Raw genomic sequence first — 13850 nt, forward strand, 5'->3', positions numbered from 1 at the left:
TAAGCCAGCCCCACTCGAGATGGTTCAGGTGTTTAACGTTGCAAGGGTTATTTTCCATTGGCGGCTTGTCCGGACCCTGAGATTCTTAGGACCCTCTGCTGCTTTACAGGTCTGACCCCCACCATGGTCAGTTGATCCGCAGCTGCTGGGGACTGAGGGCCATTACGTAATTGAGTGAATCATTTGGGAGGGAGCGGCCAAGTACTGAACCAGGAAGGCCGCTTCCTGTTCTGGTGAGGAAGTGTCTTGTTGAAGCTTAGTGGGTCTTCTTAATTTGGTTTGGACTACCCTACCGAATTTAGCAGCGTAAACTTTACTTTTGAGATAACCCACATAATATTGTATTGGTGCTTTTTTCACGGTAAAGAGCGTGTTCCACTAATAAGCAGCAGATATCCAAGAGTTATCCCTTGCTGCACATGGGAACTACACGCATTTAACGCCTCATGAAATTAGCAGGGAGGAAAGAAAATTGCCTGTTGTGTAATGGCGCATTACATTGTGACGATTGGAGCACTCAAAGGCGTCCCCAAAACGCTCTTTGAAAATTGACTGCGTGCTCCCATGATGGCCGAATTCTCGGAAGGAAGGGCATTGGGAGGCCACGCTCGTCAGCTCCGACCCACAAAAACAGGTACGCTTAATCCGGCAGTTCGAAGACGCTGCCGGGGCCCGCAGCGTCATGGCCGACGTCTAGGTTGGGTGCCCTCTCTCCTCTGCAAGGGGGAAGAGGCATCCTTGTGCGAATTGGATAAAGTTTGTTCCTCCTCCTGCTTCTCCAATGGGCGCACAGTAGGAGGAGCGCTGCGATCCAATGGTGAAACGGGAACAGTTTGACAACGCCGAGAGTGGTCTGCAGCAGTCCGAACATCTCCCACGCAAGAAGCGAAGCAACTAATGCGACGCAAACAAGTCATATCGTTTTATTTTAGTTGTATTTCAGTCGTTTTGGTTCAGTGTGCGGTAGGAATGGCGGCTCAGAAGTTCGCGTAAGCGGAAAAGCACAATAATCTGGCCAAATGATTCACTTTCGCCCTCGCATCTGCTCTCGGAGCGCGTGGAATGTTTCAATGGGGGAAAAAGCAGTCGCACTCTCGCAGCGTCAATACTCTGCTGCTCCCTGCTCATTGTCTACGCTTTTGCTCTGCCCATAAAATGCGCCAAAAGTAACGAATTTTGAATGCGGTAACTCTGCACATCCAAAAATACCGCCATGCGTTGCTAGGTTACTAATTGCCAGTGACCACTATTTTCATTTCATCAAAATATCGCTGTTGTGATGTTATCGCTCTCGGAGCAAGCCGCGTTTGCTGTAGGCAAATTTTCCTACACGTTCCCTTCACATCGATGGAGAGACAGGCACTGTTCATCAGATATGTCACGCTTGACGAGCATGGCGCTTCGCAATATCGAATCTATGCGAGTATCGGCGATTGCCTTGGAATGTGCGGTAACAAATGTTTTAATAGGCGATAGACTTGGGAAGTGCGTTCTTAATCGATAATTGCTGCCATCACCAGTTCAGTGTTTGTTTGCTTCCTGCGCTCAAGTTCCCCCGATAAAAAAACCTTGATTCTTAATTTATTTGTGCTGTTGGCATTTATTCTTGACCGTCACCCTACACTAAGAATGGAAATAAAGCGCCGTAATTATCATCTAAACCTCCTTCGGTAAAATCCAGATTCTCCGAAGTAGACGAAGAGCTGCGAACATTTGTTTGTGTTGTATATATTTTATTTGTATATTTCAATAATATATATTTTGCGGTCCAACTCTCGTGTGGCGGCTAAACCTGCAATGAGCATTATGTTGAACATCTTGGATGAAATGTAGCGCCCTTGCTTGAAAAAAAAGAACGAAGCTAATGTGTGTTGCTCCGGTCGCCATTTGTGCATGCGGAATACAGGGCGACAAGGTAGTTGTACAATCATACGGTTTTTTGCGTGCTCAGGGCGTCTAGGTATGCGCCGTTGTCTACAGATAACAGAGATAGCGAGAGTTTGTGCTGACAAACGCCCCAAAGCGACGGCACATGATTCCAATATGTTTCACGAACGTGTATTTGTCTTCTGTAGCCGTTCTTACAGCGATAAAGGGAATACAGTGCGCGCAATTGTATCTCCTGCTTCAAAATAGCTGTGTTTTGCACTTTTGGAAGCTATAGCTATTATTTGAGCAGTGCCGCTACACCGCTTATTACAGAATTTTAATCAAATAAATAAATAAAATAATAAAGGTAGGCCCACCTAACATCGGTAAGAGTGGTTGAAAATTCTACGTGCAAATGAGTTAGTTGATGATGTAAAGAAAGTAAGTTTAGGGATTATCTCTAGGTTGTGTAAATATAAATCTCATTGAACATAAACCACAGCAGCTGGATTTCATCGATCGTCATCGTGTCTTCTTGGTTCTATGTCACATGTAAACGCTCATTCCTTACACAAAAATGATGCTGTACTAACGCAATCAGTTAGGCGGGTCGCGCTGTTACGTTAAAGGAAGCCTCAGTGGACCATGAACTGGAGATGTTTCTTGCAAAGCAGTCCATTCTGTTTGAGGAAAATAAAAACAAGATGATGTTTTTTTGTTCTTATCTCGAGTGTTGCAACTGTTTTATTGTACTTCCTTTTGTGAGGATCTTTAGCCGCGCTGAAATGGTACGTCCAAACAAGTTGGTCAAAAAGCAGGTTGTGTAAAAGAAAATAAAGCCAACTTCGTCGCTAGTGTGAGCCCTGCCCTGCTTTCTGTAACTTTTTATTTGCTTTTAGTGTAACGAGCCAAAGTTCGTTGACAACTGACTGTTTCCTTTTTTTTTCGCAAGCAAGGTACGATGAATTTTTGTGAGGGGAACGTGCTGGGGCTTGCTTCGATTGTGCCGATTTGAAGATCTTAGAGCAGAATTTTCGTAAATGTTTCGTTCTTACTGGCATGCGTAAATTCAGATGCACCTGAGTATTACCACGTCTTCATCTTCGATTCTCTTATTTCTTTCGTTTGACTTCTTTCTGTAATGCATTTACTTGCTTTTATGTACAATTTGAATAACGAATTTCATACCAAAATAATCCAGCGACTTTGATACCGGCTCTTTGGCCGATTTACAACAATACGGGAAGCTCGCCAAGCGCATGCCCGATACTTATTGAGCATCATGAGTACCTTGAAACCAGTGAGAAGGAAACGTGGCATGAGAAAGAGCAAGATGTAGGCAGTGAAAGATAAGCAGGGTAATGTCGTTAGAAATTTTGATAATATACTAAAGCCAACAGAAGGCTTCTATATTGACCTACACAGTGCCCAGAGCTGCCACACACCGTTCAGTGCAAGTAGGGTTGAACAGGTTATAGAAGTTTCACGTGTAACTGGCGATGAGGTTCAGAGAGCTTTTCAAGACATGTCCAAGAGAAAAGTGGCAGAAGATGGAGCAACACTTGATTTCATAAAAGGAGAGGAAGATAATGCCCTTCAAAAGCTTGCGTCCCTTTATACGCTATGCCTCCCGACTTCAATCCCACCAGAGAGCTGTAAGAATACCGACATCATACTAATCCATCAGAAGAGAAACGTTAAAGAAAGCCGAACACCTTTCTTTCCGTACATTATCAAGTTTTCTCCGAGGTAACTTCCAGTATACTTGGGGACGCTTCAATACACTAGGAGAACAGACTTGCTTCAAGAAGGGGCAATCCTGAATAGATCCTGTCCATATCGTCATTCAGGTAATTAATGAATCTGCGTAATACGACCAACCTTTCTAATGCTTTTCATAGGTTATAAATGTATTTGGTTAATTAAAAATGCCGTCAGTCTACAGCATGACACCGTCAAATAGCGCATGAAGCAAGCGTGATTATCACGGGAAATATGTACAAAGAATCCCCAGGCAGCTTAACTCTCTACAGCAAAAGTGGAAAAATACCGATCGAGAAAGAGGTCAGGTAATTAAACAGAATGTGTCCAATGGTATTCACAGCATGCTTAGAAGTATTAATACTATTGGACTGAGAAGAATTGGGAGTGAGGGTCAATCGCAGATATCTCAAGAACCTTGGGTTTGTGAATGACATTGGCCTGTTCCACAACGCTGGGGTCGAATTACAACAAATGATTGAGGCCCTGAACCGCAAAAAGTGTAAGATTAGGCTTGAAAATTATTATGCTAGTTACGAAGGTAATGTTCAATAGTGTGGCAAGAAGTCACGATCGGTGATCAGCGCAGGAGCATCTTTATCTACACTAATTAAGCGAAGCTAACTCATATCAGAAGAAGGAAATTTGCAGAATAAGAATAGTTTGAAGCCCACATGGCACGCACTACGAAAAAGATGATCGGACGCTTACCGCTCTCGTTGAAAAGAAAAGCTTACAATTATCGCATTGTACAGCTACCATCATATGGGGCAGAAGCTTGGAGGTTAAAGAAGCTTGAGTAGAAGTTGAGGACCGTACAACAAACGATGGAAAGAGAATTAATTGTTAGGCGTAAAGTTAAGAGACAGGAACATAGTGGTGTGGACCAGAGAGCAAACAGGGGTTGTCGATATCCTAGTTGACATTAAAAGAAAAAAGTGAGTTTGTCCAGGCCATGCAATGCGTAGGGCAGATAACTCGCCGGGTAATCGAGTAACTGAGTGGTGCAGAAAAAGGGAAGCGCAGTCGGGGACGGCTGAAAATCAGGTGGGAGGTTAAAAGCGGGAAATCTGAAGGCACAGCTGAGACTCGGCTAGCGCAAAACAGGGACATTTGTAGATCGCTGGGAGAGGGCTTCATCGTGCACTGAACACAACAAAAGCTAAATAATGGCGATTTATTTAAGGACTTATGCCGTATATGATGATGCTGGTGATGTGTAATACTTCGTCAGCTTGTGCCCGCAGCTTGACAAGGCCACAAAGGTGTTACATCGCGATCTAAACAAACGGGGTCTTCAACACGTGAATTTTATAGTGTTCCTGGCAGAAGCCCTAGTAATGAGCGAAAATATTTTACGACTGCCGGTCACTTTCCTTCAAAACACTGATTTGGTGAACGCTTGCTGAAACATCTGTGGTAATAGTGCAAGAGACGCTCGGGCAGAATTTTTGCCGGCCAAGCAAGCTAAGATAACCACCAAGACCAGCAATGTCGTAACACCACCAACACCGCCAGAAGCGCAGGCATTCAGATGCTCACCTGATCTTTGAAGTCAGCGAAGGTGCAGTGCTTTCCCTCCTGCACGAACACCCATCCTACACGGTCGCCAAATTTCTCGGCAGCTCTGTCGAGGCAAGTGCCAAGCGTGTCCGGAGATAGTGGTTTCGAGCATGTCTGGTTCCGGTAGCTGAACTTTACTCTGTCCTCGGGCTTGGACGAGCTGCAAAATGAGACTGCTTAACAGGGATATTTCTACGTGCCTAAAATTTACACGGATGAACGAGGCTTCTGAGCAGGTCAAATTTAGATTATAAAATTCTTTTTGTTATAGCCCTGTGGCGAAGTAGGATCCTGTTTCGAATGTATGTGGCGTCGTGGCAATGAAGTGCATGATTAGGAACCCTGCTGCTGCCATGAGAGCGGCCTTGGAAGCGCTTTCTCGATGGTGAAAATAAAAAAAACCAAACTCAGTGAGCACGCCGTATATGCTTCTTTAAATATAGTAAGGTAATAGACGCACCACATGTATGTAGTGTACATACCCGCATATAGCACGGTAAGATATATCTAAACAGATCATGTGCCCTCTTAACGTGTGGCTATACTGGGTTAATACTGTGTGACTGGTACGGTCATTGTGTAAGCCCCAGTACTGACACAATGACAGGTTGCGAATGAGAAATAAGTGTTTGCTAGAATTTGGAGTGCTCTAGTTTTTTGCACAACGCACAGTACGTGTCCCTTGCACAACAGCGGCCTCTTTGGAAGTTACCTTCGAATTTATGACACGCTTGATTCAGACATCTCCAGTTCATGGACGCTGCGTGGGAACCATGTAGAAGACATACAAAGGGAAATTGCCGCAGTGGGGACTCCGGAAATTTGGACCGACTGGGGTTCTTTAACGTGCACCTAAATCTAAGTACACGGGTGTTTTCGCATTTAGCCCCCTGCGAAATGCAGCCGCCGTGGCCGGAATTCGAACGCGCAGCCTCGGGCTTAGCAGCCCGACACCATATTTCATTAAGCAACCGCGGCAGTTAATTTGTAATCTTAGTAATGCAGCGGATGGTATAAGGCGGTTCTGAAGCATTTCTAGCATACTGCCAACTCTCCTGAATTTTCCGGAAGACTCCCACTATCTACTAGTCCTCCCTATTGTGAGCACATGGCCCTAAATCCACTGAAAAAAGTACCAAAACCCAACATCGATTAAGAAATAACTAAAGAAAGTCATGCTTGGCATCCCAGCCACATCGTAATTGCCATTACGTGCTAGGCGAGTAGCAGAAATCCGATTTAAGTCAAAGCTAGATGTGTGTCGGCAGTGTAGGCTAACTCAGTTCGCTTCAGACCGGTACGTGCATTGAGGGGTGTGCGTGGGGGAAAGGTACACTGTAATATGAGTGGCACGATGGCCCGTTTTTTAAGTTATCTTCGCCGCTCTGCTTTTTGTTATGGGAATTGAAGTATATTAGGAGCAGAACGGCTCCACTATCACTGTACATAGTCGGTGTTCCTTAATAATAAACGCGCGCACGCGCCGTCTCCGGTCAGAGTACGAGAACCGATACGTCTAATAACTGTAATGGCAGCCATTCAGAGCTGTTTCTGAAATAGTTGTGTCCCAGGGAGAGAGAATGGCATTTTAAGGCCGTAGCGTTAAGCCTTAAGGGCTCCGTGACGCAGAAAATGTGTCGTCGGTATCTGGACAACGCCAGAAAGAATTTCAAACCACGGATACCCAACCACGCAGGCCCTCCATCTACCTGAAGGAAGTTACTGAAATAATTGAATTTGTCAAAGTAAAATACTTCGCGAAATCGTAAAGTACGACTTACACACGACCCACAGGCATGATAGCGTCCGATTGCAATTTCAATATACGAGAAAACATAACTCTGTTAGGCGGAAACTCAAAGAGACCCGATTTCCAGCGTTTCTACCATCCATGGACAGGCCACGGCCTCCGTCACTTGCACGCGCCGGTGCGCGCAAATTTTGGAGACTTTGCAGTGGCGCGCCCGGTTCCTTGCAACACCTCCAGATGACGCTCGCCTCCGCCGCATCGCGGCCCACGCAACAGGCTGTGGCTTTACCAAGTTTTATGTTTCAAGTTCATTTTTTCCAAAGTTAGTACGAATTGTGTGCAAACACTGTATGGCCCCTTAGCCAAAGGCTAGTAGTGGGGCCATTTACAAATATATAATTGGCAGTAAGCTTGTCTAAGACACATTAATGCACAGCATAAATAAAAGGAACACATAGAGCACATAGAAAAACAGCATAGCTCGAAAGGAACACGGGGGATTAGAAAGCTTGCACTTGTGCACAGCGTTCGGTGCCAGCGTTTTCCGGTGAACATTCCAATTACGTAAGGTGCATGAGAAGCAGTCAGGGAACTTGGAATTCCACTCTTAAAGTTCCACTCTTAATGACGAAGGTTAAGCATCCTACAAATTTTTGTGTCGCAATCACACACTCCTAAAGCTCTGGAGCGCTTCATTACGCATTTCATTGCAGACGGTGTGAAGCCCCAAAAACTGAACTTTTCCTACAGTTCACCTATAATGTACCTCTTAGTTTAAGCAAATCCAAAGTTACTCATTAAGTTCACTGAGGCCACCAGGGAAACCAACTGCGGACACCATATTTGGCATGAAAGCCGGGCAAAAATGAGGGTTTAGTGGTTACTTGCGACGCTTATTATTAGTGTAAACACTATAAAGTGTTAACATACCACTTACCATGCTCGTGATTTTTTTTTCATGTTGTAACTCGGTGCCCTGTGACTTTAGGAAGCTTATAGGTGATAACAGCCGTGTGACGCTTTCGAACACTTAGGAAATATGTTTCAGAAGCTGTATTTGCCCACAGGCAGGTGAATCCGCATATTCCATTTTTTTTTTCTCATTGTGGTCTCCACCTTCTTAAAGGCTGTTCGTGCCATGTCTAGTTATGCCAGTGCAACGGAATTCCACATTGGTTCTCTTCGGATACTGGGAAAATATTCGTATAACTCTCGGAAGGTCATTTCGAGAACTTCGTATTATTATCTTCCACAAAAATTTTAAATATCCAGCGCACATCAGACATTGTTCACACAAGCACTGTAACCTGCTCGACATTGCTATAAGTTAGGAACTCGTTGCCCATTTAATTCGAGCACGACAGCGGGCAAACCTCTTACGCGTTCCTGAAACATGACGGTGCATTTGCACCGTCATAAGATAAGAGCTGCATGCCCAGATACCTACAACAGGCATAACGCCCTGTCGCGGGCCAGTCTCGCTGCAACCGACCTTGTTCATCCATCGCACGCTTGAGAGCAGCACAATAACAGTGAGCAAGCGCCCCGTCACGTGGTATTTTTTCGTATTTTGCAGGCTTTCTTTGTAACGCGGAAAAAAGAACCATGTGAGATATATCGTGTTGGAAACAACTTATTGAGAGGTTTCTCAAGGTGCTCTACAACTTTGCGTATCACACTTGGGGTCTACAGCCAATACTAAAAAATTGATTAAGCATAACTAATCCTTTAATTAAGGGGAACATAAGAAATAACCTGAGTAACTCTAGGCCAGTACCAACATTATGCATTCGGTTAAACTCGCGTCCGGAGTGCCTTTTATTTTTAAAACTTTGGCTCAAGTTATGTGGGACAACCTGCATATACTTCTTCCTTATGTAGATTTGTTAGTAGTGTTGTATGTGCTGCCGGCTTCACGTCATCAATACACCCATTCCTTTGGCTACAATTCGAGGAGAGCGCGCTAATTTGTAGGGAAATATCACTCTTTGAGGATTTGAAGCATACGCATTTGGGCTGGTTGGTTCACGATTTTAGCAGAAGGGCGCAATGGGCAGGACGTGAAGGAAAAACAACGGTGTTGACTAACAACTAATTGGTTATTCGTTTACGCAAAATTATTGTACGTCCGCTCGGTCATAAAACAAGAACTTCAGAAAGAAAGCAGAAGCATGCTTGGAACTGGCGGCATAACATCAATTCGACAGGAATTACATTTTATTGGGAAGGAATAAAATCGATGGGTAACATTACGCCCGAGTCGCCAATTTTTTTGGGATTTTCAGTGCTTCTGATCACAGTAATGCGGGCTCATAATTGCACATTGATACAATGATCGAGTCTTTAAAGGGACCCTGGACCACTTTTTATCGAAGCAGAGAAAGCCATCCTAAGTGTAAATATGCTATTTTAGAACTACTTAGCCGCAAAAAGTACTTCAATGCGTTCAGCAGAAGCGAAGTTATCGGCAAACACGGCCTCCGCAGTGCTCCCGTTTCCGCTTCAATGCCTTGCACTGCGAAGGCTGCGGTGGATCGGGGCGTGCCCAAAACGCTCCGCCTTCTAAATGTCACCGTGGCGTGCAGTTCGTATTTCGTTTTGTACGCCACAAAATCCGATTTTCGAGCCCACCATACGCTAGACGTAAGCCAAACACGGTTGTCCTCCGCCAGCCGCAGTGCGCTTAGCCGCTGGACTCGTGGCGACACTCCGCAGTTGCCTCGGTATTTACGCTGCGCCGCCGACCGCAGCCACCAACAGCAGCCGCGTATGGGAATCCGCCTTATTACGAAATAGAGCGCCCAGAAGCGAGTGAGGATCGGGTTTCTGTTTGAAAGGAGAGCATTCGAGAGAAAGCTGACATCGCGCTCCTCTGTCGAGCTCCACGCACCGCGTAGGGCAGCAAAACTGGGCTGAAATGTTCACAGCAGCGCATATGCTACCCGTGGACTATGTTATTTCACCAAGCCCGAGGAGTGGTTCAGAGCACCTTTAAAATGAGTGGTAGGCAGGATTTCATTGTCCGTCAGCGCCGTTGTCTATCCCTTGCTTACATACTGAGCTGTTTTTATTTCTGCTGAATACAATAACAGAACGCACTTATAATCACCATTTAACAGAGCGGCTACTTTCGGCACGATGGAGTTCTCGTAACATATGAAATGTCGAAAATCGTGTGAACCAAAGCAGTAAAAAAATTCGTCGACGCTTACAATAGCCCCTAATGCAAAATTTGAGCACAGCTCTATAGGTGTTCTTATTTCGCGATATATTGGCTGGCCCGGACAATCTGTCTCGTCTGACACATCGCAAACGGAGCCAAGTGTGGCGCGACTGCTTTGCTAATCGCGAGATTGCGAGGCAGCACGTGAGTGATGCGTAGGCGCGATTCACAGCAGCCGCCGCAGACAGACATGCGCTCATGCAATGCTTTCTTTCTGTATATGGTATCGGTGGACGCCCTCGCCCCATGCCATCGTGACAGACGACAGCGCGCTAGTCTGGCGCCATGGTGGTTGTACCGTAGCGGTCATCTCCACAACGCCCGTTTTGCGTGGCACTACGCTTTTCGTCGCACGCTTTCGCCATACCCTCCTCGTCCGCTTTCCGCCTCATGGTTCCGCTTCGCCCTCCTCCTCTGCTTTGCTCCTCGCGGTCTCTTCACTGTCGCGGTATTTTATCCCCCGCTGCAGTCCACGTTCGCTCTTTCATCCTTCGTTGTCCTCGTTCGCTCGGTTACGCCAAGGGACGCCGACGCTTAAAAGCTAGAACCGGCGCTTGAGAGCTGGGCTCTAAAACTTCCGATACGTGATAACCCTCCCAAAGAGGCTAATTACAACTCTTCGCTACTTAAGATAGCAGTCGACGGGATTAATCCATGTCGATGTAAATTTATCTCAGTATTTTTAGTATTGAAATTGCACGAAGAAAGTAAGAGGCGACATGTGCGTACACTGCATCTAAACATGCCTGCATGAAATGTGAAATGTATCAGTACGCGAAACGTAAAAGGAGCAAAAGCCTCTGTCAGGCCACATGGTCTTTAGCTCTTTCTCCTTTTTCTTGTATAAGATATAACTAAAGTGAATTGAATTGACTTAGATGATTCCCAGCGGAGGTGGCCGATTGCGGATGATAGTGTTGTAGGAGCAAATCATTGACTACGGCTCGTACAACGAATAAGTTGGGATTTTGAAAATAAGAATTCATAGAACGATGTGCAAACAAAACTGATCGAATTACATAATTCTTAGCCGAACGAGATTATATATTGAACGAGTCGATTAGCTCCACACATTTGAGAGCTTGGTCACCAGCCAATGGAGCAAAGTGTGGTTTGCCAGCATAAAGGGGGTGCTGTGTAGGCAACCATAAACACTGAAAGTAGAACCAGTCATTGTGTTGTGACACACCATTTATAACAAACAAGAATCCGGCAACCCGCCGTGGTTGCTCAGTGGCTACGGTGTTGGGCTGCTGACCACGAGGTCGCAGGATCGAATCCCGGCCACGGCGGCCTCATTTAGATGGGGGCGAAATACGAAAGCACCCGTGTACTTAGATTTAGGTGCACGTGGTCGGTGGTCCCCCAGGCGGTCGAAATTTCCGGAGTCCTCCACTACGGCGTGCCTCATAATCAGGAAGTGGCTTTGGCACGTAAAACCCCATAATTTAATTATTTTTTTTAAGAATCCGGCACGGAGTATAGACGGGTAAAAATAAGATACGAATAGGAATCGAAGAGAATGTCGACGTCGCTGCGTATTTCCAGCGCACCGATGAAACCCGACAGCTCGCCCACCTGCGCATCAAGAACCAGCAGAGGACCGACAATATTCGATGACGCGACGTCGACTACCATCCCGCCGAGAGTTTTTGGGTCTGTACTCGGATATGCCGACGAGGACTTAGCGAGCAGGAAGTGTAACGCCGCTATTTCTGACGCTACAAGATCATCCGACGCATTTGGCGCACTAGACTATGAGTTCGTGCCAGACGGCATTTCACAGTCACAGCGGTGCCGCGCACTACCTGAAATCATCCACGTGATGCGCCTTAAGCCTTTCTAGGGCAGCTGACGAACCTAGAGACTTAGCTTATCTGTTATTCTGCTATTGTTTTTCTTTATCATGCGGGGTTTCGTTTTCGCTTTCGTGTTTGTTTGTAACATCTGGACGATGCTTTGTAAGAGAAGAGTATTGAAACGTGTACTTGTTTATCTTTATCGGGTGACCGTTTATCACCGTCAAACAAGTGCTATCGCACAGCGCAGGACGTGCCTGCATGTGCCGGAAGTTTCTTGAACGTTATCGATGGTTCTATATACTGTCTGTTGTCACTGAACCTTGTGTAATCTCATTTCATGTATGCGCGATGCGAATGTTGTACAACTTTCTGGAAGAGACACGGGCACCAGCGATTACTCTGGAGAATTCAATGACTCATGTATAAAAGCCCACGCGCTTGACCCACTGATCTGATTTTGACGATCGCCGACCGTGTTCGCCGCTATCACTGTGCTTGGAGCGTAACTATCTTTTGTGGGCACAAGTTCGCCTAATAAAAGTTAGTTTCATCATTCCCAGATTTGCCGCTGTATCAATCCCCGTCTCTACTACGTGACAATACATATATTTAGGCTTCATCTAAATAACTTCAGAGGTCATGCCCGCGCACTTCCAAATCTTCTATATTCAAGACATCTCGATGTGGCAGAGCATTTATTTGACGAAATACGCGTCACCCTTCGCCAATCAGATTCTGCTTTGTTCGTGACCGAAAACAAAGACGGTCATATTTTATCCAGTAACTTCGAACAAGCACACACAGCATAAGTTAAACATGGTAAACCTCTCGTTTCTTCGTGCTCGTGTTACGGTAGATAAATGTAACCTCAATAATCGCATATGCAATCCGAAAACGTGACCAATTGAGTCGGTGAGTGAATGAGTAAACATTTATTGTTATTTGCCGCGTTCGTTGTAATTGGGTACAGCGAAATACGATAAAACACGCACCCGGCTAATGCCACGACGGGACCGACAGGTGTAGCCTGCCGGCCCGATCGCCGGCGCGCTGGACGGCCAGGATTGGTGTTCAAAGGCGGGACCTCGCTGGAGCGCGTCCCACTCAAAGAATGTCGACTACTCAGCATTCTTCTCATTTTCTTCGCGTTTGTTATATCAAAGAACCAAAAAATGGCTTGCGTATTCGTCTAACATCTAGAAGCACATGTACTGAATTCATTTTATTACGCTAATCGCTTCCAGACCCTGTCAGCGACCGTGTCAACGATCTAAATACGTCCGATGATGAAAGTCATGACTACGAGAATGCGTGGTGAATACCCCTGTTACCAAACAGTAAAACCTGTAGCCCCATGCTCATTCCTAGATCTGTCAGCCCCGTCGTGGGATTAGTCGGATGCACGTATTATCGCGTTTTGCTAGACCTAATAAAACTTCATCCACTCACTCACACGCTCACTCATTCCCACATTTTGAATGCGAGTAGGTTTGTTTGCCTCCTTAATCTATCTATCTATCTATCTATCTATCTATCTATCTATCTATCTATCTATCTATCTATCTATCTATCTATCTATCTATCTATCTATCTATCTATCTATCTATCTATCTATCTATCTATCTATCTATCTGTCTATCTGTCTATCTATCTATCTATCTGTCCGTCTGTCCGTCTGTCTGTCCGTCTGTCCGTCTGTCCGTCTGTCCGTCTGTCCGTCTGTCTGTCCGTCTGTCTGTCCGTCTGTCTGTCTGTCCGTCTGTCTGTCCGTCTGTCCGTCTGTCTGTCCGTCTGTCTGTCCGTCTGTCTGTGTATCTGTCTGTCTGTCTGTCTGTGTATCTATCTGTCTGTCTGTCTGTCTGTCTGTCTGTCTGTCTGTCTG

The 13850-nt window shown here is 45.6% G+C and overlaps 1 protein-coding gene across 1 annotated transcript in view; it reads right to left on the reverse strand.

Moving 5' to 3' along the window:
* LOC126535301 (medium-chain acyl-CoA ligase ACSF2, mitochondrial-like) overlaps positions 1–13850 on the reverse strand; it is a 181613-nt gene that overhangs the window by 135461 nt on the left and 32302 nt on the right. The window contains exon 3 of the mRNA XM_050182193.3: positions 5173–5353. Coding sequence (XP_050038150.1) covers positions 5173–5353 — 181 coding nt within the window. The remainder of the gene's footprint in view (positions 1–5172; positions 5354–13850) is intronic.

Source organism: Dermacentor andersoni, chromosome 7 (genome assembly GCF_023375885.2).
Source record: "Dermacentor andersoni chromosome 7, qqDerAnde1_hic_scaffold, whole genome shotgun sequence".
NCBI classification, from domain to species: domain Eukaryota; kingdom Metazoa; phylum Arthropoda; class Arachnida; order Ixodida; family Ixodidae; genus Dermacentor; species Dermacentor andersoni.